The sequence below is a fragment of the Cyprinus carpio genome, chromosome B20 (assembly GCF_018340385.1).
Source record: "Cyprinus carpio isolate SPL01 chromosome B20, ASM1834038v1, whole genome shotgun sequence".
Lineage (NCBI taxonomy): Eukaryota > Metazoa > Chordata > Actinopteri > Cypriniformes > Cyprinidae > Cyprinus > Cyprinus carpio.
In genome coordinates, this window is record NC_056616.1 from 19609852 (window position 1) to 19633182 (window position 23331).

General features: G+C 39.3%; 1 protein-coding gene across 2 annotated transcripts in view; it reads right to left on the bottom strand.

The window, feature by feature from the left end:
* Positions 1 to 536: 536 nt before the first annotated feature.
* LOC109055059 (hemicentin-1-like) overlaps positions 537 to 23331 on the bottom strand; it is a 75021-nt gene continuing 52226 nt past the window's right edge. The window contains exons 50-107 of one of the 2 annotated variants that reach the window (XM_042747265.1): positions 23088 to 23261; positions 22882 to 22995; positions 22629 to 22774; positions 22382 to 22532; positions 21884 to 22066; positions 21650 to 21763; positions 21353 to 21525; positions 21058 to 21154; positions 20775 to 20936; positions 20532 to 20645; positions 20177 to 20379; positions 19940 to 20021; positions 19595 to 19726; positions 19364 to 19513; positions 19118 to 19277; positions 18879 to 19003; positions 18609 to 18792; positions 17935 to 18032; positions 17507 to 17785; positions 17231 to 17427; positions 16974 to 17055; positions 16746 to 16882; positions 16151 to 16292; positions 15901 to 16045; positions 15687 to 15814; positions 15449 to 15605; positions 15157 to 15278; positions 14919 to 15083; positions 14717 to 14824; positions 14371 to 14508; positions 13693 to 13827; positions 13338 to 13607; positions 12887 to 13077; positions 12588 to 12801; positions 12318 to 12452; positions 12044 to 12234; positions 11430 to 11511; positions 11010 to 11279; positions 10739 to 10909; positions 10260 to 10430; positions 10007 to 10177; positions 9607 to 9777; positions 9348 to 9518; positions 8412 to 8582; positions 7950 to 8096; positions 7627 to 7764; positions 7421 to 7542; positions 7072 to 7309; positions 5934 to 5996; positions 5706 to 5825; positions 5479 to 5613; positions 5236 to 5349; positions 5012 to 5137; positions 4619 to 4747; positions 3372 to 3734; positions 2403 to 2522; positions 2145 to 2271; positions 537 to 2069 (exon numbers count right to left, since the gene is read on the bottom strand). In XM_042747265.1, the coding sequence (XP_042603199.1) occupies positions 1703 to 2069; positions 2145 to 2271; positions 2403 to 2522; positions 3372 to 3734; positions 4619 to 4747; positions 5012 to 5137; positions 5236 to 5349; positions 5479 to 5613; positions 5706 to 5825; positions 5934 to 5996; positions 7072 to 7309; positions 7421 to 7542; positions 7627 to 7764; positions 7950 to 8096; positions 8412 to 8582; positions 9348 to 9518; positions 9607 to 9777; positions 10007 to 10177; positions 10260 to 10430; positions 10739 to 10909; positions 11010 to 11279; positions 11430 to 11511; positions 12044 to 12234; positions 12318 to 12452; positions 12588 to 12801; positions 12887 to 13077; positions 13338 to 13607; positions 13693 to 13827; positions 14371 to 14508; positions 14717 to 14824; positions 14919 to 15083; positions 15157 to 15278; positions 15449 to 15605; positions 15687 to 15814; positions 15901 to 16045; positions 16151 to 16292; positions 16746 to 16882; positions 16974 to 17055; positions 17231 to 17427; positions 17507 to 17785; positions 17935 to 18032; positions 18609 to 18792; positions 18879 to 19003; positions 19118 to 19277; positions 19364 to 19513; positions 19595 to 19726; positions 19940 to 20021; positions 20177 to 20379; positions 20532 to 20645; positions 20775 to 20936; positions 21058 to 21154; positions 21353 to 21525; positions 21650 to 21763; positions 21884 to 22066; positions 22382 to 22532; positions 22629 to 22774; positions 22882 to 22995; positions 23088 to 23261 (9185 nt within the window). In that variant the 3' untranslated portion in view covers positions 537 to 1702. The remainder of the gene's footprint in view (positions 2070 to 2144; positions 2272 to 2402; positions 2523 to 3371; positions 3735 to 4618; positions 4748 to 5011; positions 5138 to 5235; positions 5350 to 5478; positions 5614 to 5705; positions 5826 to 5933; positions 5997 to 7071; positions 7310 to 7420; positions 7543 to 7626; positions 7765 to 7949; positions 8097 to 8411; positions 8583 to 9347; positions 9519 to 9606; positions 9778 to 10006; positions 10178 to 10259; positions 10431 to 10738; positions 10910 to 11009; positions 11280 to 11429; positions 11512 to 12043; positions 12235 to 12317; positions 12453 to 12587; positions 12802 to 12886; positions 13078 to 13337; positions 13608 to 13692; positions 13828 to 14370; positions 14509 to 14716; positions 14825 to 14918; positions 15084 to 15156; positions 15279 to 15448; positions 15606 to 15686; positions 15815 to 15900; positions 16046 to 16150; positions 16293 to 16745; positions 16883 to 16973; positions 17056 to 17230; positions 17428 to 17506; positions 17786 to 17934; positions 18033 to 18608; positions 18793 to 18878; positions 19004 to 19117; positions 19278 to 19363; positions 19514 to 19594; positions 19727 to 19939; positions 20022 to 20176; positions 20380 to 20531; positions 20646 to 20774; positions 20937 to 21057; positions 21155 to 21352; positions 21526 to 21649; positions 21764 to 21883; positions 22067 to 22381; positions 22533 to 22628; positions 22775 to 22881; positions 22996 to 23087; positions 23262 to 23331) is intronic. The other variant, XM_042747267.1, reaches the window with a different exon arrangement.

Consider the following 23331-nt stretch of genomic DNA (forward strand, 5'->3'; position numbering starts at 1 on the left):
GGGTCAAAATTATTTTTTTTTCTGGTCATTGATATTGTCAGTGAAACAGTATGTAACCTACAACATTTCCTTTCAATATACATTATCATTCAAAAGTTTGGGGTCAGTAACTTTTATTTTTAAATAAGTCTCTTATGCTCACTGTAATCAGAAATACAGTTAAAAACAATATTGTGAAATATTATTACAATTTAAAATATCCATTTTCTATTTTAATACATTTTACAAAATGTAATTTATTCCTGTGATGGGAAAGCTGAATTTTCAGCATCATTACCCCAGTCTTCAGTGTCAGTGGATCATTCAGAAATCATTGTAATTCACCAATTTGGAGCTCAAGAAACACATCTTATTATAATCAACATTGTGCTTCTTAATATTTTTTGTAGAAACAAAAAATGGATTCCTGGATTCTTGGATGAATAGAAAGTTCAAAACAGCAACATTTATCTAAAATTTTTTGTAACATTATAAATGTCTTTACTGTCACTTAAAAAAAAGTACTAACCCCAAACTTTGATACAGCTCTGAAGTAAATGTATCATAATGAATGGATCGTACAATTTATTGTTTTTTTAAAAAAGGAATACAACATGGTATTACAAAAAAAACCAAAACACTTATATACATATCATTAAAATAGAATACACCTTGATTACTGACACAGTTACAAAAAATACTCCAAATATGTATGGACCTTTAATGATAATGAGACATTGCTATTATGTGCATAATTACTGATTGATACTCTCTTCTAGAGCAAAAATAGGGCTTACCTGAGGTGGACGTCCATTTCATTGTTACTGCAGATGTGGCTCAAACCCAAACCTCATCATTATGTTAAAAAGCACAAAATTTAAACCAATAAAATGTTCCCCATCTCATTTCATAGAAAGCAATGGAGGGAATTGAGATTATTTCATATATTCAAGCAATTCCCAATAAGTTAATAGGTAGACATAAATGCAAATGTATTCTATTACACCACCCATAGTCCTGCTGTACATTCTGATGAAGGATTCTTGCAGCCAAATCACTAACCCGCCAGCGGTCTTACTGCTGGTTTCATGTGAAGTCTGTCTTGAAGTCTGAACATCAGCCTTGTCTGTCTGCAGGACTCTGCAAAGGCCTTTTACATGTCTACGTGACCTGTGAGAATCTCTTCAAGTGGCGGATCTGCACTCACACATACACACTCTCACACAAAGACCACTGTAGCTCAGTCACACATGTACAAAACTGCACCATTCTCAGAGGTTGCGCTATTAAGGAATTTATATGGATGGATTGTGAATTTTTCCGTCATATTCTATTTTTATGTCAGTAAATTATTGATACAGATTTTTTGAGACAACACCATTACAGGAACCTCTGTGCCAAGAGCTTTTTATTCTTACTTTTGCTTCCATAATGGTTCTCACATATCTCCTCTTTTTTCTTTTGGTTCTCACATCTCTCTCCAGGTTTATTTTTACAGGGATACTTTAAAAATGTATTGTCTCCCCTATTCTGCATTCTTATCCTGTTTAGAAACCCTTCACGTGGGAATATTTCTAGCATAGGGAAATTAAGGGAACTAGATTTCTTATTTTTTTATCTGTCAAAATAATGGAAAACATTATTTCAAATGACGGATTTCTTTTGTTCAGCGCAACCTCTGATCATTCCCTCTCTTCATAGGCTGTGGGATGTAGTAAAGTGCTCAGTAGGGATAGGCTGAGACAGCGATGTAGACAATAAAGGTGGTCTGGTACTCTATGCCTCCGTCAGCACTGTAAGACAGGGCTCGCACCTTCATGCGGTACGTGCGAGGTTCGCGCAGTGGCCGGGTGGTGAACAGAACACCTTTGAGGTTTTCGTCCCGGAGGGCGAAGGGCAGAGTTGTGTCCTCGTCGACCACTAAGAAGGAAGTGCGTGGGTGGACAACTCCATCCTGGGTGTAGGCAACCAGCCGGATCAGGTCCTGATTGGCAGCGATGCCGAAGGGCAGGGACAGCAGTTTGTACTCCAGTGCATACGGGCTCAGGGCGCACTCCAGATCATTGGGCGGACAATTCTTCAGGCAGAACTTAGAGGAAAGGCAGAACTCCCTTTACTTTGAACAATCAAAAGTATAATTGCAAAGAAAAGAGTGGCAGTCTCACCCTGTGGCTGGATCTCTCTGATAGTTAGGAGGGCAAGGTGTGTCGATGCACTGGTAACTCCCTCTCATGTTGAAACACATCCTGTTTGCACCACACTGAATGTTCTGTTCCAGGCATTCATCTATGTCTATTCATACAAAGACCAAAAGTGAGCAATGCACAAACCTCTTAAACTTAGTATCTTTAGATTTTTCACTCTCTAGAGAAGTTAACACATGTATTGTCTGTGTTTCTTATTAAATGTCTTAAGTTTCTTACCTTGGCAGGTTTTGCCGTTGGTCATAAGGTGATAGCCGCTGGGACACAAACACCTATGGCTGCCTGGTGTGTTCATACATTCGTGTTGACATGCATCCCTCTGTTCACACTCGTTAATATCTAAAACACAAGACAGGTAAGTAAGTAATTCATTATTATCTGGAAATGGTGCAATTTGTGAGTCCATGTCTTACTACTAATATGATTAACAGGACATAAATCATATTGACATTACGAAATTAGTTTATACTATAAAATAACTTTTAAGATTAAATATTAATCAGGACTACAGGCAATTTACATGCACAGATTTATTATTCTTATGTCTGTATAATTAAAAAAAGTGTAATTTAAATAATAAATTATTTCTTTTACTATATTCCTTTTTCTAAAATGCTTGATGCAACTCATTTTCTACATAGACCCTAAAGGGAAGGTGATGGAAATAGATAAATGTTTGTGTTCAGTGTTCACTTGCAAAACATTTATATTTGCCTAAGAAAGTTTGTAAGTTCAATAAACTTTTGTATTCAATGCAAAGCTTGTCAGGAGAATACAAAACTTTGTCGAGTAGACACAAAAACAATGAAAATCTCACGTTTTCATGGCTCTGTAGTGTTCAATCCCATATCCCTGCTTTAAAAATAATAGTTTTTTTTTCTGACATTATATTTACCAAGTATATATCTTCTTAATTACTCAATTTCACATGTAACACATCAAAACTACTACCTGAATTTCCTCTATTTTGATCAAAAATGCTTCTTTCTCCAGAATTTTTCTGGCACTTACCGTACCATTGTCACATAATATTACCAACAAAAGCATACTTTTAAATCTATTAGATTTTCAGTGTAATAGCAGCGGTTTTCAATATTCTAATCTTTTAAGAGCAAGAGTACTACATACATATTCATCTGACCATGCATATAACATGAAACTCAAATTCTACAGCTCAACAATAGTTACCTAAACACTGGCCATTGTTTGCCTTAAAACCAAGGGGGCAGGAATTAGTATCCCTACGACTGCGTGATTGGGCATTGTTTGGTCTGTTGGTCATGTGACGCCCCCCGATGGGGACATATGAGTGGTAACTCTGGGAGGTCAGACTATGGTAGCGCTGCTGGTAGGATCTCCGATCAGAGGAGGACTGGGATGTTCTGTACCCATATGAGAAACTCTCATAGCCGGGCAAGCGCTCTAGTCCGGCACAGGACTTGCCATCGCCCAGCAGGTGGAGCCCCGGTGGGCACAGGCACTTGTAGCTGCCAGGGCTGTTCACGCACTGATAGGCACAGGGCACCGGTACCAGCTCACACTCGTTTATGTCTGCTCTCACAGCAAGACCAACACAGGGAAAGACAAATAGGGAAGCAAAGGGGGAAAATAAAGGAAATACAGTTGAAATGAAAATAGCAGATCAAAAGAAAAAAAGAAAAAAAAGAAGGGGATGAGAAAAAATACTGCACATACTGTAAGTAGCTATACCTCAAAAGCATGTTTCTAATGCAAAAATACATATTGTATTTTTTTTGTAAAATATTAAGTGTATTTAATGATTCCTGAAAAGGAGCATCATTTCTATTAATAAATTAAATTCAGTGATTTATTATCAGCACTGAAACTCAATGGAAACAACTTAAACTGAAGATAAACTCCAAATGCCAAAACGGCACTTCTAATCCCAACTGAATGTCACTAGAGGACATTCAAAAAATGCCACAGCAAAGCATAGCATTTCAGGGGAGAATCCCAAGCAGAAGGTTGAAGGGTAAAGACACAGATAGATAAAGGACATAGTAGTGATAGTCGTGCTGGCCTTGCTGTAAGAGTGAACCTACTTACAGGGGTAATACTGCAAAGCTCCTGTCACTCTTAAACAACTTGCAACACCATACTGTCAACTACATCTGTAGCAGCTGAGAAAAACTTGGATCCTCTATTTGGTATCAGTTCTGACTTCTTTGTTTCTTAAGGTTATATGTTGGTTAGTTTAAAAGTGCTCTGGTAACATAAGCAAGCTGTGTGGAAGGAAATTACATCACAGGTTCTGAAAGCTGTTTAGGTAAGAGTTGGTTCACAGAAATGAAATGCAGCAAAAGAGTGAAGGAGATGAAAATGAAGGCAGGGATGCAGGTTGGTGTTTGGCAGGAGAGCAGCCTGGGGTGTTGGGAGAGGATTAGAGTTAGTTGTGGGGGAGTTACACTACGTACCAAGGCAGGGGCGGCCCACACCCTGAGAGCGGTACCCCCTTGGACAAGTGCAGTGGTAGCTACCTCTGGTGTTTTCACAGATTTGGTTATGCCTGCACTGATGTGTGCCGTCATGGCATTCATCAATATCTACAAACAGAATAAAAATGTATTTATCTTTGATCATAATCCAACTATGTAACAATCAATGTATAAATATAAAAAAGTTAAACTTAAAAAAAGTTGTTTTATTAATTATAAGTATATGTAAATATATATATGTATGTATATATACACACACACACACACACACACACACACATTAACACACACACACACACACACACACACACACACACACACACATAACACAAATAGTCCTCGGCCCAAAACATAAACAACAGCATTACAAACCTATGCAAGTGCCATTGCCTCCTTTGGTCATGCCAGTAGGGCAGAGGTCAATGCAAGTGTATCCACCACGTGTGTTTTTACACTGCTGATCTGACCGACACACTCTCTGTCTGCATTCGTTTATGTCTAAAGGGAAACAAGCAGCACTTTAGTTACATAAGTGCATAGTTTTACAGACCCAGCAAGACTCAGCTATATGCCACGTGACAGGTTTTTAAACGTACCAATACAGCGCCGATTCCTGAGTTGGTACCCTGGCTCACAAGCACAGCGGAAACTGCCAATGGTGTTTAGACAGTGCTGATGGCAGGGGTTGGATTCCTGACACTCATTCACATCTGCAAAAGCAAGATTAAAAGAATTCAAATGTATGCTAGAATGAAGATAATGATAAATAGAGAGCATTAATATACATTACTGTATGTCATATACCAAATATACACATCAAACTAGGGACAAATGTGCACCTGAGCAGCTCAGCCCATCTGCTGTCCTCCTAAAGCCCCGCCCACAACGCATCACACAGCGATAGGAGCCAATGGTGTTCTCGCAGTCCTGTCCATCATGGCACATGTGACCACCCAATGAACACTCATCAATATCTAGGGTAAACGTAAAGGACAGCAGTTGAGATTACAGAAACATCAATATCATACACTACTATTCAAGGGTAAACTTTTTTAAACTGTCGTACCCTGGCATGTTCTACCATCAGCTGAGATGGTGAGTCCTCTGGGACAGGAACAGTAGTATGTGCCTATAGCATTGTGGCAGGCATGTGAGCAGGGGTTTCCATCGGCACACTCATTCTCATCTCATCAGCAAAAAAAGCACAGAATCTCATAAATGAAACTTTGTATATTCACAAATTAATAATATTATCTGTATTACAGTAAAAGCAAGAAATACGGTTTGACTATACCTGAACAATATGGCCCAGCAGGGTCCAGTTGAAAACCACTGGGACATTGATTACTGCGCTCTCCTGAGGATGAAAATACATCATAATTGGAGAGGGATAGTTTTAAAAAATCATATAACTATTAAATATAACAGTTTGAACTGAATAAACAATTAAACCATAATGGCTACATTCACAATGTTAGATTTGGTATTGACAACTGCTTTGTTTTTTTTTTTGTTTTTTTTTTACAGGTGTGAGTCTCGAAATGTCCCATTCACACAGCAGCTTATAGTTGTGTTTAGAATACTGTCTGTATGAATGTACAATGGAAGTCAAGCCCCATTCCTTAGTGACCAAAGTAAAATCAAAGATGGCGACGTCCATAAAACTAAAAGTCTTAGCACTTTCTGACACGATAAGAGTCCAATAGAGTCAAATCTTCATTAAGCAACAGCAGCTTTTATATTTGGGTGGAGAGCGGCTCTGATGGAAAACTGACGGGATCGAAAACTTTCAGATGACACCCAGCTAATTTCTCTGTCACTGTAAGTTACCAAAAACACACATGAAAACACATAACACACGGTAGACACGCATTTGTGCAGCAGAGCGGCTCCCTCTTGCGCTGTATGACGTGACAGACAACTAGCTGTCCAGTCCGGTTCCGTTCACACAGCGCGTGTGTTCCGAGAATGCAGTTGTGAATCCTGAAAATTTACAGGTGTGAGTTTTGTTACAGAATGAGGTTGTCACACCCATAAATAACCAAACGTAACCGTATTAAGGACTCAAATACAGGACTGACAACCGTATTCTGCTGCTGTGTGAACGTGGCCAATGATATGCTATAATTTGTTTATGATGTTTAGAGATACATATGATGTTTGCATTAAATTTTATTAAATTTTTAACCAAGCATTAAAACACTGTAATATACAGAAAAAAAATGAAAACAGTTAAGTATTTTTAAAACTTCGCATTAAAAACGTTTTTGTTTTTTTCGGGGGGAAAAAAAAATAGGCCATGATATTTGCTTCCAATACCAGCTTAATCAGGTGCTGTAAAATAATAAAAATAAATAAAATAAAATAAGTGACTGACACATCATTCATACCAAATGATTTTTTCCCTAATGCATCCTATATGTGTTTTGTACCTTTAGCAATGGTGGCATGGATGGCAAACTCCAGCATCTCTTCAAGTGGACGGTATAGAGCGTTGATAGCTGAGGCGTGGAGAGTCTGCACCAGATAAGGCATCTTTCCTTTGGAGGGTCTGTATGTGATGGTATGATTCCAGGAGTAAGGCACGCTCACCCTGTCTATACTGAACATACGTGTAGACAGAGCATACAGCTCACCAGGACCAGTCTGGATGTAGTCTTCAGTGTAGTCCTGGAGTTTAAAAAGGATATTTTAATGTGATAAAGTTTATATTGTGTAACATAACATTTACAAAGTATAAAAAGGTATAATATTTAATGAATTCAGTGATGGAGGTTCTACCTTAAGACTGATGTCTGCATTGGTTGGCAGTTGCAGGATGTGTCCGTTTACAACAATGTCCAGCAAAAGCGCACCATCTGAGTCCAGCCCTCGTGCCACATGGGTCATTCTGAGAATCTCTCCTATAGTCAAAACACAAATTAAATTACGAAAACTTAAAGGAAAAGTTTTTAAAGATCTCTATACATCAATGTGATGCCTCATACCTGTGGCAAACTCCACCTGAGTCTCACGCCTGAAGATGCCATCTGTGAGAGTGTAACCGTTGACGGCTTCACCCAGCTCCTGTGCTGTGGTCCAGTATATGGGGTTCAGGATGGAGATCAGCTTCCTCATAGCAGGGCCTGGATGATTTAGCAGAACATATACAAGCATAGACTCAAATTTAAAATTGTCTTAGAACTACAGCCTCACTGCCACATAACAAAATAATATACTGACAAATACTATACAGAACTTTTATAACATTTTGGAATAGAAAATATGATGCATTGCTGCTCATAAAAAAGAAGCAGTAGCAGACACTGACCAAGATTCCTGGGTATGTTAGTGATGGTGGCCTGTATAACTCTCCCTCCAGTGGGACTGCTGGAGATGGTGGCATTGAGGATGGCAATGCCAAACTCCATATCATTAATGTTCCCAATGATGCTTCCTCTGGCTTTCTGAGGGCCACCTTAGAGAGGAAAAACAGCGGAAAATCATATCTTGTGCAGTTCACTTAAGACCATGGTCAGACATTAACCAGTGGTTAGGGAAAGTTGTATAAAATGTGTCATCAAGTTCTCTCATTGTACTCTATGCTTACTAAGATAAGGGTTTATCTTGTATTTGATTTGATTTTATAGATAAGAGTCATCATATTTCTGAAATTAATAATACTGAAAAAAAGTGTGGGGGGGGGGGTTGGTGTAGATGTAATAAAAAAATATTTTGACAAAAGTTCTTAATGTAAGTCTTTATTAACAACCATACATAACTGTAAATGTACCTGGACATGGCTGTATATTACATCTTGATAACTGGGTGGAGTCTCCTGGGCAAGGGCGGCCGTTGTTGCTGGGTGTTGGATTGTTACAGAGTCTAATACGTGTCCGTTCTCCACCTCCACAGGATGCTGAACATTCACCCCAGGACTCCCATGAACCCCACTTACCATCAACTTCACACACACACATGCACAGAGAATAGAAATGTGTGTAAGCAGTATGTATCCAGAAAATATCATAAGTTCTAATTAAAATAATCTTGTAAATCATAAGCTAAAAAGTACTGTATGTAGCATCTCTTGTATATTTATTAATGTATAGGGACTATGGGTTTGTGTTTTGGTCAATATATATACTACCATTCAAAAGTTTGGGGTGAGTATTTTGGAGAAGTTACATTTTATTAAGCAAAGATGCATTAAATTGATCAAGAGCGACAGTAAACAAAAATTATGTTCTTTTGAAATATTCTATTTATATTTCAAAATATTTCTATTGATATTTCTGAAAGAATCCAGAAAAAAAATGATCACTATTTCAACAAAAATATTAAGCAGCACAACTGTTTCCAGCATTGACAATAGTAAGAAATGATTCTTGAGCACCAAATCAGCATATTAGAATGATTTCTGAAGGATCATGTGACAGTAGACTGGAATAATGGCTGCTGAAAAATTCAGCTTCCCCATCCAAGGAATCAATTTTAATGTTTTAAAACATTTTAAAATATATTTAAAATAGTATATTATAAATAGTATAAAATCGTATATATAATGTATTAAACTGTAATAATATTGTGTGTCAATATTATTTTTTACTCTACTTTTAATCAAGTAAATATAGTCATATGAGAGCATCAGAGACTATTTTCAAAATATTATTACAAATTCTCCCCGACTTCATAATTTTGAACTGGAGTATTTGTATGAGTGCCATACCAGGGCAGTTGGCTGTGTTGCACTTCTGGATTTGAGAGTCTGATCCAGTACATGCTCTGCCTCCATTCGCCGGTCGAGGATTGTCACATGTTCTGTAGCGACGCATTTGACCACCGTTGCAGGTTCTGCTACAACTGCCCCAGCTGTTCCATGGGCCCCAGTTCCCATGAACTATGAAGAGAAATTATTTGTACTTACTGCTTTCATTATTAAACCAATGTGTCTGCTTGTTTACCACATATGAAATGTGCTTACTCACTTGGACAGGGTTCATTGTTGCAGAAATCAATGTGGATGTCATTTCCCTCACATTGCCGTCCCCCATGCTGGGGGGCAGGACTTGCACAGATACGTGTCCTTTGCTTTGTACCACCTCCGCAAGAAACACTACATGCCCCCCAACTTACCCAGGATGACCACTTGCCATCCACTGTTGAAGAAGGGAAGATAAGGTAAGCCAATGCTTGTTAAACCTGGATTTGATTAATCATGAAATAATGGATGTGCGCAGCCTTATAAAGTTAATCTAGTACCAAGATCCTTCAGAAGAAAGACTAATTTGGGAATAATATTAAAGAAACTGTTCAGCCAAAAGATTTAATTCTGTCAACATTTATGTATTTACCGTTATATATTATTACTTTGACCAGGATGCTTACCAGGGCAGTTCCTCTCACTGCACACTTGTGTCTGTGTGTCAGGTCCTTCACACGATGGACCTTCAAATGAGGGTGGAGGGTTGTTGCAGAGTCTTAGCCTAGTCTGCATCCCTTTGCCACATGTTTCACTACAAGGGCTCCAAGGCAACCAGGCACCCCAGTTCCCTGCCACTGACAGATAAGAAGCCAGTCAGACTAATAAAGACAAGATTTGTCCATGCATAAGCAGGAGAAGGTATGTTCTTCCACTCACCTGGGCACGGCCTTATACTACACATGATGGCCTCCACTGCTTTGCCCTCACAAGCTCTGCCCCCATGCTGGGCAGGAGGATTACTACAAGCCCGCACCCTAGTTCTGTTACCCTGACCACAGGTACGAGAGCACTCTTCCCAGGAAGACCACTCAGACCAATTACCATCCACTATAAGGACAAAGAGATAGATGTAAACATGACAAACAGTATAAACATGTCTTTACACTTTTTTTTTGTTGTTCGTTTACGAGAACAAAAATTATATACATATACATATATATATATATATATATATATATATATATATATATATATATATATATATATATATATATATATATATATATTATATATATATATACTGTATACACACACACACACACACACACACACACACACACACACACACATATATATCAATGACTTCAATGTAGTGCCCTGCTTAAAGGAGCAAAATAAATGACAATCTATATTACCTGGGCAAGGTTTGCCTTGACAGCTGCGTGTTTCTGTTGCTGAACCTATGCAGTGCCGTCCTCCATTCGCAGGAAATGGGTTATTGCACTGCCTCAGCCTCTTCTGCACTCCTGTGCCACAGGAAACACTGCAGGCTCCCCACTCCATCCATTCAGAGAAGCCTCCGTGAACTGCGAAACACACACAATTCAATCTCCCATTATAACACATCTGACTGCATTATAATTGTCTTAATACTCACTAAAAATGTAAATGTGCAATTTAGCTCACCTCGCACTGTGAGGGTCACACGCACCAGCACGGAGCCTAACAGATTTCGGGCCACGCACTGATACTCAGCTGTGTCCTCTTTCTGAGCACTACTGAACCGCAGAGAACTGTTATTCAGCATGGTGATACGCTCATTACCCAACAGTGGCCATCCCTGACGGGACCACTCGATGACAGGCACGGGCTCTCCCTCTGCCTGGCAGTTTAGCACTACTGTGGAACCGGCGTCAACCACCGTCTCCACTGGCTCTACAGTGATGGTTGGAGAACCTGTGGAACAGCACTGATGTTTTTACAGTAACACAAGCTAGTGCTATTTTAGGGTTTTTATTGCCTGTGTGAGTATTCTTTGTGACTTTGACTGCAGATAACTAACTTTAAAGGATAAGATTTCGCTTTTGGTTTGAACTGTAGACTTACGCTGTAAGGTCAGTGTGACTGTTCTTTCCACCACTCCTGCATCATTTGTGGCCACGCACATGTAATTTCCAGCATCTTCGCTCTACAACAATACAAACCCATTAATTATTTATGAATTTTAAAATGGGGAAAATACAAAGAATTAAGGAATTTTGTATTAAATTTTGTATCGAGGATTTATGGCAAAAATGTTATGACCATAATAACTTTTGTTTTATTGTAAAAATAATAGCCTGGTATTTTCAAAAGTCTATATACTACATTATTTTTAAAAAAAAATTCACCATGATCTTTAAGATTTTCTTTTTTGGTTTGTGGTTACAAGCAGTTGAGTATTTTGTGGTAAAAAAAAAAAAATATGCAGAAAATGTAAAAATAATTGACAATTATTTTTAATTATCAAATTATAATTATTACACACAGCAGAAAAAAATTATGCAGGTAATGTACTCTCTTTCTCTTTGCTTTGAAATATGACAAAAGTAAAAAAACAGTTTCTTTTGGAACAACATGCCATGAGAAAAAAAGAAAATGGGTTAAATCATGCAGTGAAGTTTATATGCTTTTCCATTTAGCAGCTGTATCTGTGACTGCAGTGTGCTGTGTTTGTTTACCACTGTGCCGTAGATGGCTAGAGATCCGTTGTCAAGCTGGTGGATTCGTTTGCTTATTTGCACATTGATGCCTTTTTTGCTCCACTGGATGGTGGGCAGAGGGTCTCCTCGTACCTCACAGTTAAGTATGGCATTCCCTCCCAGGGGCTCAATGCGATTTGAATGAACATCTCCATCTATTATTGGTGGTTCTGGAAAAAGTGGACAAGAGATTCACTTGCTTTTGATTTTACAAGCAGAAAAAGTCATTATATAATAGAATGCAGATGTTTACCTTTAACGTAGACAAATCCCAGAGATTTTATGGATCCCACTGTGTTCTCAGCCACGCAGGAATAAGACCCCGAGTCATCTTTACTCACACGCTCAATCACCAACTCGCTGTGGCCATTAACATGATCATACTGGGCTGTGGGTAGAAACAATACTTTCCTTATTTTCACATAACAGTCTATTGACACATGCAGCATAACTAATAGTCCTGAACTACAGGTGATGCAAACTGAGGGTATTTGTAGACTCAGTTAGAGGGATGATCTTATACCAGGGATGATATTGTTGTTGAACGCCCACGTGATCTTTGGTGGAGGAATGCCGGTGACTCCACAGGTCAAAAGGAGGCGCTCTCCCTTGTTGAGAGCCACATCCCCCAGGAGTTCAGTGAAGGCTGGATGTGTGTGGATGGACAGACCAATGGTACGACTGTCCTGTCCAACTGAGTTGGTGGCAACACACGTGTAACTCCCAGAATCTTCAGGCTATATACATAGAGAGATGCCTCAGAAAACTGTCACAGTATGTACACATTTAGAAAATAAGCAGTTTGAAGATTGGGATTCTGACCTGTGCAGAGTCTATGAGCAGCTCTCCCGTGGGCAGGACTGTATATTCTCCGGCGGTGTCGGAAAGTGCAATGTCATCTTTCTCCCAGGTGATATTGGGCTGTGGGACTCCGTGTGCCACGCAGGTAAGCAAAGCTTGGGTATTCTCCACCACAGACACCTCTGAGTTTCCTTCACGGATGGAGGGAGGTACTGAGGTAGAGAAGAAGAAAAAATATTATGTTTTAGGCCTATATTGCTTATTTTTTCTATTTATTATTTGATTATTAATCGCATAAATGAAATAATTATTAAAAAATAATTTAAAAGCTGGTTTACCAACATTCGACTAGTTATAATTATTATTATTATAAATATTCTACCGGATGGTAAATGTATTAATCAATTTTATCAATCAGTTAAATTAAATGATGTTGGTTTTTGCAATAAGTCCATCTATCCTCTTGACTCACTCTGTACAGTGAGGCTCATCTCCAGACTGGTGGTTCCAGCCACATTAGCAGCAGTGCAGGTGTATCTGCCTGTATCTCCAGGTTGGGCAAAGGCGATCTGCAGTGCTCCTGTGCTGAGGACTCGCTGCCGCACAGACTCACTCAGCAGCTGCCCGTTCTTGTACCAGTTGATAGAGGGAGTGGGGAAACCCTCTGAGTGGCACTGCAGAGTTACAGATGCATCTAGTGCCACAGTGTACACCTTGATGTCAGATGTTATGACAGGGGGCACTACAGGAAAAGTGGAATTTAGAACACTTCATAGACCACATCTCACAGACATCTTAATTATCATCGCAGCCGGTGTGTGTCTCACCCTGCACTCTGAGTTTGGTTTTCCCCAGTGCAGTGCCTGCCGGATTCTGAGCCACACACATGTAGGTTCCAGAATCCTCCACTCTGGCTTTAGAGATCTGCAGGCCGCCATTGGGGAGCACCGTAAAATCACCTCCTGATGATAAAAGGAATAAAGTAATTAAATTAATCACTTAAAAATAAACATTACATTTTAAATAGTAATTCAAAAGTTTCGTTGTCAGTATGATTTTTTAAATAGAAATTATTACTTTTATTCAGCAGGGATGCATTAAATTGATCAAAAGTGACAGTAAAGATTTTATCCAGTGTTAGTTTTTTTCAAATAAATGCTGTTATTTTGAACTTTCTATTCATCCAATAATCACAAACAAAGTTACACACAAAAAAATTAAGCAGCACAACAGTTTTCAACATCAATAATAAAGAACCTTGGTGAGCATAAAAGACTTTTAAAAACATTACAAAAAATCTTACTGAACCCAAACTTTTAAATGTTATGTATGTAATACAATGTAACTATATATAATGAGGTAGATTAAGAATTAACTATGTACATCAATTCAATATTTATTTAAATAATAAATTATTATTTAATTAAATTTAGTAATTAAATGCTACCGTAAAGAGATGAAAAGCTTGCTAATAATGCCCACAGTGGCACAGATGTTGTTCTTACCTGCTGTAAAGATGTTGATGCCTTCTTTCTGCCAGGTGATAGTTGGGCGAGGGGAGCCTGTTGCTCTGCAGGGCAGGGTCACATGGTTGTTCAAAATCACATCCAGTGTTGAGGGGTGTGACTGTATTACCGGAGGTTCTATAGAATATAAACACATACAATTATTAAATAAAAAAATGACAAAGTGACAAAAATTGTAGAGAGGAAAATAAATGTGGAGCCAGAAATGGGAATCTGTTATATGCAATCTTATTAGCCACAAATAATTAAAAAAAATAAGAAAAAAAAACATTAAGTGGCACTTTTAGAAGCATGTTGGGTTTTATTATTTCTGTACATCTCTTACCATGTACTGTGAGCTGAATGTGTCGTTGGGCGGTGCCTGCAGCATTCTTGGCCACACAAGAGTAACGGCCTGAGTGACTCAGATCTGCAGCTGTGATCTGAAGAGGACCTAAGAGAAACCAAGGAAATAGAAATGTAATATTCTGATTAACTTCAAACTTCATTTGACATTTTTTTTTACACTTTTACAACATAAAGCTCACCTGACGGTAATATTGTATAGCTCTCTCCATCTTTAGTTAGTCTCAATCCATCTTTGCTCCAGTATAGGACAGGATGAGGCACTCCAGAGGCAGTGCAGCCAATGACCACCGGGGACAGTCTGCTTGCCACCAGCTCTGTGGCCTCATCAGCAATAGAAGGAGGAACTGTAGAAGGAAATAAACATTAAGTCCTGCTGAAATTCACATACAGATGTCATACACAAAAGTAGGGATTCACCATGTACAGTCAGCTGAATGGCTCGGCTCTCCTGGCCTGCCTCATTGGATACAACACACTCGTACAGTGCTGTGTCCTCTACTGTGGGTGCGATGACAACCAGAGAGCCTGACGACAATAGCCTGAGGACAGATTGCAAACTGATTAACTGGACGCAATCGTGAATCTCTAGTGTCTTACTGTGCGATATTAAGCATCAGGGTCCTACTCTGACCCAAACTAAGAGTAATGCTAATTTGGTTGGCGATACAGTCAGAGGTGAAAAGAGGAGAGGGAGAAAACCTGGCTGAACCTGTACATATTCTGGTTCTGGTCAGTGTTAAGGGCTTGATTATTTTTGGTCCAGCGAACGGAGGGTTTGGGGATGCCGGTGGCCTCACAGGATAGCGTGGTCTGGACATTGACTGTCACAGTGATGCTAGTGGGACCCTCGGTGATAGAGGGTGGCACTGGAGTAAAAGAGAACATTTGTGTTTACTGTATGTCAGGACAGTTCCTAAGATATTAAATAAACAAGATTCAAGACTCACCATAAACCTGCAGATCTACTCTCTTGCGATCTGTGCCTGCCTGGCTGGTGGCCATGCAAAGATAGCGTCCCGTATCTGTCACCTGTGCTGAGAGGATGTGAAGTGAACCATCCTCACCAAACCTGTACCTAAACGTATAAGGTGTTTGTTATTTGCCATGAACAAAACTGAGAGCTGTGAAACACTCAAGTGATATGTGCTGTTGAGTGCTGACCTGGGGTTGTTTCCTGCCAGGATGGCTCCATGCTTCCTCCAGGTAATGCGCGGAGTGGGTACTCCATTCACGACACACTCCAGAACCACCGGTTGATTAATATGAACTGACACAGACTGAGGACCATCCTTTATTACAGGAGGGACTGCAAAGAAAATGTTTATTTTAGCTTATACATATGCTCATACACATAAACCCACAGTATTTTCCTTGCTCAAGTTTCTCAACATATGTAGAAATTGCTGGTCACCATTGACACTAAGGTTGAAGTGGCGTCTGGTTTCTCCAGCAACATTGCTGGCCACGCAAGTGTACTGGGCACCATCTCCCAGCTCTGCATTGTTGATCTGCAGGTAACGACCGCTGGACAAAACACGTACCCGTGGAGACATCTGGAGAAAGCATTGCAAAAGCTAATAAGCATGAAAGCATATAACTGCGTTATTATCAACTTTGCTATCACATTAAAAAATAAATTTTAAATTGTAATATTACTCATAATATTACAGTTCTTTTGAAAACATTACAAAATATTAAGGGTAGAGTATATGTAAAATATTTTTAAATATAGTAAAAAAATAAAGTAAAAAGTAGAATTTCCCTGATTTAAAAACTTCTTCAGCTTGTATTTAGGGAGGAAAGTTATACAGTCTATAACAGGAATATAAACAGGACAAACTTTTACATTTAGCAGATCCATTTAGTGGCTTACAAATAAGGAACATAGGCAATTTATTATAGAGGTTTTTCATTTCTGCTATTTGAAATTCAAACCTCATCTGTCACATCAGAAGTGTTGTAACTCTCTCCAGGCTTTAATATTGAATGTTGTTTTCATTGAATACCTTCAGAGGTGTTCCATCTTTAAGCCAGGTAAGTGTTGGAGGTGGAACTGCATCGGATTTACATTCAAGGGTCACCTGTCTGTTTTGCAGGACAGACACATCTTGCACACCTCTGTCACCAGCAATGTTGGGTGGAACTGTTGGAAAAGATTGTTGTTAAGCAAATTATGTGAGATGACATTTTAGTTTGAAACAATGTAAAACATTTTAACTGCTTTTAGGACCCACCATGTACTCTGACAAGAAACTCTTTATCATCATCTCCAGCAGGGCTGGTGGCCAAACATGTGTATCTTCCAGTGTTTTCCACCTACATGTGTTTGTAAACATGCAAGTCAGCAGAAGAAGGAAAAAACATAGGAAATAACATGTTCAAGAAACACAATGTGATTAAGGAATTTGTAACACTTGTGCCACACTGAGCAACAACTAAGACAAGACAGGAATGCTACTGCCCATTTTGACACAACATTTTTATTTCCTACCTGAGCAGAAGCAACTCTGAGCACCTCTCCATCTCTGAGGAGCCGTATACTATCTGTCTGAGGCAGCGGCCGCCCATCCTTCAGCCAGGTCAGCGTGGGTAAAGGTATGCCGTCAGCCTCACAAACCAGCTCCAGGACATGATTCACAACCACAGAGACCTCAGCAGGCACACCAGAGCCATTGATCCGTGGTGGGTCTGAGAGACAGAAATAGATGTCAATGAGTCTGTGACAGGAGTCAGTCTAGTCATTTTGTTTTGTTGCACATTCTCTCACCCAATACTTTGAGGCTGAAGTGGCGGCTTGCGTCTCCAGCCTGATTATGTGCAGTACAGGTGTAGCGTCCGGTGTGGTTGACTCTTGCATGGAAAATTTGCAGGGTGCTGTTTTGGTTGAGGAGCGACAGGTGAGCATCTTTAGGCATTGCTGCACCATTCTTCAGCCAAGTAATAGTCGGACTAGGCATCCCATCTGCAATGCAGATGAAAGAGGCTGTGTTTCCACTCACAACTGTTACTTCTTCTGTACTGCCGGCTCCATCCAGACTGGGAGGAACTGAGAAAAATGGCACAATTCATTAATGACTTCAGTACTTTATAACAGTAAAATATTAGAAATAGCAGACAAATTTGTCATTTAAATGAACATTTTCAGTGTAAATGCACCTAAATTTGATCTTTGGAAATACAAACAGGTTAACTCACCATACACCTGTAAACTGTAGTGTCTGTTGTCCACTCCAGCTCTGTTAGAGGCCACACAAGTATAGCTACCTCCATCTGAAACCTGTGCACGAGCAATGCTAACACCAAAAATGAAAATAAGATGACAAGCATTTAGTGCTATGAATCACCAGCTCTATTCAGAGTGGGATATTAACACCAGTTTTAGTACTTTGGGAAAGCGTGCAATTCAGTGTTGTTATTGTAACGAAACCCTATTATAAGTATTGTCCGTTAACTGAAATAAAATTGAAATAGAATAAAATACAAACATTATGTGAAAACGAATTCATAAAATACAAAAATGTTGCCTTGGCAACTAACTGAAATAACTATGTTACAGTTAAAGTATAAATAAAAATACAGCTAAATAAACATATAACAAATACTGAAAAGCACATAACAATTTAGTAAAACAATTCAAATTAAAACTGAAAATCTAAAAAAAAATTATGAATAAATAATATAAAACTAAATAAATAATACTAAAATGACATTGGTTTAATTTCACATTTTTAGTGAAAAACTTTATATGTTTGAAATAAAACTGGCTTATAAAATGTAAGCCTTCATCTCAAATTTAACAAATTTGTGTGACTGGGGGATTTATTTCCCACCCTGGGATCATTATGTTTCAAACCTGTCAGATCTCTTACCGGAGGACTTGGCCAGCAGACAGCAGTCGTATCTGAGACGACACTGGAAGCGGCAGACCGTTCTTCAGCCAGTTGAGCTGCGGAGGCGGAGAACCACTAGCTACACACTCGATGTTTATTGAGCTGTCCAGCACCGCGGTCAGTTCCTTGGCAGCAGGCCCGTTCCCCTGGATCAGAGGAGGAACTGGGAACAAAACATGCAGCTATCAAATGTCTGGGAAGGCTATAGTTGTGTAATGAAAATTGTTGGACACAACTCACACAACTCACCATAGACATTTAGGTTGAATATACGGTCTTCCTCTCCAGCCTGATTGGTGGCCACACAAGTGTATTTTCCACTGTCGGATGTGTGGACAGCTGTCACAGTCAGTGTGCTGCCATCAGGGCTGATTCTGAAAGAAAAAAAAAATGGACATAAGATGTACTTATGACTTGAGTATGCATATGAGTATGCAGAGAACACACTGGATAGTTTAATAGCATAATGACACAAAATTTTCTCTCACTTGATGTTCTTCTGAGCAGTTCTGCTAAGTGTCTTTCCATCCTTCAGCCACTGGATCTCAGGGGTTGGATTTCCTTCAGCACGGCAAACCAGCTGGATGCTATCGTTCAGCAGAACACTCATCTCACTAGGTAACTCAGATCCTCTGATGTTTGGTGGGACTGGCTCACACACAAAACAGATGGTTATTTGGTCTAGTAAAAAAAAAAAAAAAACTACTACTATATTTAATAATGCTTTCTTGTACCTTGTATTGTAAGATGGTAGTTTTTGCGGGCCTTTCCCTCCACATTGGATGCCACACAGGTGTAAGTGCCACTGTCAGATAACTGCGAGCGGGAAATCTGCAGCTTACTGCCTCCAGACAGGATATGCATCTCCAGAGACTCTGAATTCTCTAGAAAGAGAATAAAAACATGCATGAGTTAACTTTAATAGAAATGTAAAGCTCAAGAAATCTGTAGATTGTCTTTCTCACCAATCACTCTGCCATTCTTTAACCAGGTGAGCGAGGGAGGAGGGATCCCTGTAGCATCACAGGCGAAAGTGACGGGATTACTGATGGTTTCCACCACACGCTCCACTGCTGGGCCGTCCAGCCGTGGGGGAACTGCACACAGATTGCAGAGAGATTTAACATAAACAGTAGTTTTATGAAAAAAGTGTAATCCCATTCAAAAGTTTGGGGTCAATAAGATTTTTTTTTCTTTTATTCAGCAAGGATGTATTAAAATTATAAAATTTACAGTAAATACTTGTATGATGTTACAAAATATATACATTAAAATATGAATTTTTTTAATATAAATGTTTTGTTTCTTACCATGGATGCTGAGATGGAAGTTCTTGTCCACTTGACCTGCTATATTTGTGGCCTTACAGACATACTGGCCTGTATCTGACACCTGACAGAGAGAAAGGTATTTATACTTTATAAATATATATATATATATATTTTTTTTAGCTTTATTTTTCGAATAAATATAAGTGGCACTTGCACACAGACTACAAAACTCACCACCAAGCTAAAACTAACAACTGCTAATTTTTTCACACTCACCTCTGTTTCTCTCAGTTCCAGCATTTGTCCATCAGCCAGTATGCGCAGGTTGGCCGTCTCAGTGATGGGACGTCCATTCTTGTACCAGGTAATGATGGGAGGAGGCACTGCATTAGATTCACACTCCAGAGTAACAGATTTGCCCACCTGGACATTTAACACCACTGGAAGATCTCCACTACTGTGTCTGATACTAGGGGGAACTAGGAAATTGTACATCAGAAATTTAGATCAGTGACTTTTGAGAAATGTTAAAATATTTAGTTTGTCATATTAAAACTAACATTTGTATGCCTTACTCCAACAAGTATTTTCTTAACCTTTGAAAAGTTTTGCAGAGACATGCTTTACTTGCCATATACTGTAAGATAAATGAGTTTTTGGGCTTCTCCAGCTTGGTTGATGGCCACACAGCTGTATTTACCACCGTCAGACATCTTTGCTTTCAGGATCTGTAGAGTACGACCACCTAGAGACAGAGAATGAGAGTAAGCAGTGGAGCAGTGGAAAGACAATTTATGTGGCAATTAATTTATTTAGGCTACACTATGTAGTCCTTCTATAAAGTGTGAGTAAGCATATTTGTTTGCATGTGTACCAGGCATTATGAGTGCATTGGAGCTGGCCTGTACGGGTTTCCTATCTTTGAACCAGCTGAGGGTGGGAGGCGGCAATCCAGTGGCCTCACAGTTTAGAGATATGATGTTATTCACCACCACTGTCACATTCTCCTCTCTGATGCCCACAATGGAGGGAGCAACTGACAACAAACAGGATATCAGCAATTATTATATAATTATAAGATAAAAAGTAAACTACTAGGTTGCAGTTTACTGCTGAACAGAGCCACCTGAACAGGTTTTATTTCAAGATTGACTCACCATGCACATGGAGGTTGAAGGACTTCTCTGCTGTCCCAGCTAAGTTTTGAGCCATACACACATAACGTCCAGTATCTGTCACATGTGCATTTAAAATCTGTAACACAAACACACACAAAAAACATATCAATTAATATATATGCTAAAATATAAATATAAAATATATATATATATATATATACATACATAAATAAATATTAATATTAATAACACACAAACACCCGCATATGTGTGTGTGCAAAATGATGATGCAACTATATTATTTTTGATTCAATATTGATTGTTTTTTTATCACCTGTAGTGTCCTGCCATTGGACATGTCTGGGATAAGGGGTTGACTGTCTTTGATCCAGCTGATTTTAGGAGTGGGACTCCCATCCACTTGACACTCCAGTAATGCGGTCTTGTTCACCAGCACTGTGATCTCATCATGCAGGTCACCATCATCTCCACGAATCGAGGGCGGTACTAACAAAATCCAAGAACACAGACAAAAAGACACACATATGTAAACATGCACAATAGTTTTAGTTGTTGCTGTTGTATTGTTTAGCATTTAAGAAAGAAAGGTTAATACTCATATTGAACTCACTCAACACTCTAACATCATACTGGATTGAGTCTTCTCCAGCCTCATTCACAGCCACACAAGTGTATCTGCCAGAATCCTCTGCTTGGGCTCGAGGGATCTGGAGGACTCTTCCGCCTGTATACAGCACAAAAACATACAGCACAAAAACATATGCAACATATAGTATCAATGCACCAATATATCAAACTATTTTGCCATGCTATATAATCAAAATGTTGCTATTTAGCCACTCACCAGGCAGGATGAGCACTTTATCATTAGAGGTCAGCAGGTGTCCATCTTTGTACCAGGTGAGAACGGGAGGGGGGACGGCATTGGTCTCACAGTATAGGGAGATGGGATTATTTAGTATCACATCCTTCACGTCTCCATTATTACCAGTGTCAGAGTCTCCAAAGCCTCGGAAGCTAGGGGGCACTGAGACAAAGACAGGATTTTACTGTTATAGACAGGGATAAAGCCTGAAGATTACGGTACAAAATCCACAGATAGAAGGTTTAAACCAAGCTGAAAATAAGATCCAGACGATAAAAGCAAACACTAGGGGGACATATGCTCCTTAAAATTGGTGCTTCTCAACTTTTTTTGTCTTATTGTATTTACCCACACAACCTTCTTTTAAAAAAGGCCCCAAACTTTTGAATGGGAGAGTGTATATATAAATGTATTTGGATGGTAGTGTGTATGTAGACTATTTGATTCTGCATTCTGAACTTGTAAAACCCTGTTCACCTTGTATATTTACATCAAAGTCCTTCTCATCCTCTCCAGCGATGTTGGTGGCTACACAGGTGTAACGACCTGTATCAGACACCTGAGTGTGTTTAATCTGAACGATACGACCATTCGCTGTGATAGTGAGGTGACCGTCTGCTTTCAAGATCTGCAGAGAGAGAGAAACAGAGTATAGTGAAAACTCAATATTGCCATAAGAGTCAAAAACAGGATGGTTTTTTGATATACTTTAAATGTTTTTTACCTGGCCGTCCTTGTACCACACCAGCGTAGGTGTTGGAATAGCCTGAGCCTCACACTCCAGTGTAAGGGTGTTGTTAACTTTTATTTTCACCTCTTTAGGAGACAGACTCTCTCCTGGGATGTCATTTTTATTGATAACCGGAGGGACTGCAGGAAAGGAACATATATAAATAGGTTACAGATAACTGACACACAAAAAATGTTATATTCTTCTATGCCAAAAGGTGGCAATGTTGATCAGCTCTCATACGTACTGAAAACTTTGACCTCATAGTTTTTGAGCGTCTCTCCAGCCTCATTAGTCGCCACACATGTGTATCTCCCAGCATCCTCTTCCTTAGCATTCAAGATCTGTAAAGTGCGACCACCTGTCACAAGACACATAGTTAAGCTGTAAATTTATTTATTCATAATTAACTATTTATTTTGCCGAAGTTCAGTTTAAGGGTTGAGATCTGACCTGGAAGTACCCTGACGTTGCGGCTGGATTCAAAGGTTGTGCCATCTTTGAGCCAGGTGATGATGGCAGGGGGGTACGACTGGGCTTCACAAACAAGAGAGGTAGGACTATTCAGTGTCACAGTAACCTCTTCAGCTGAACCTTCTGGACCAGAACCAGCAATGGTGGGAGAAACTGGTGACAGAAACATAAATAAGTCCACACACAAGACCAAAAAAAGACATTGTAATACCTCCTGCCCAAA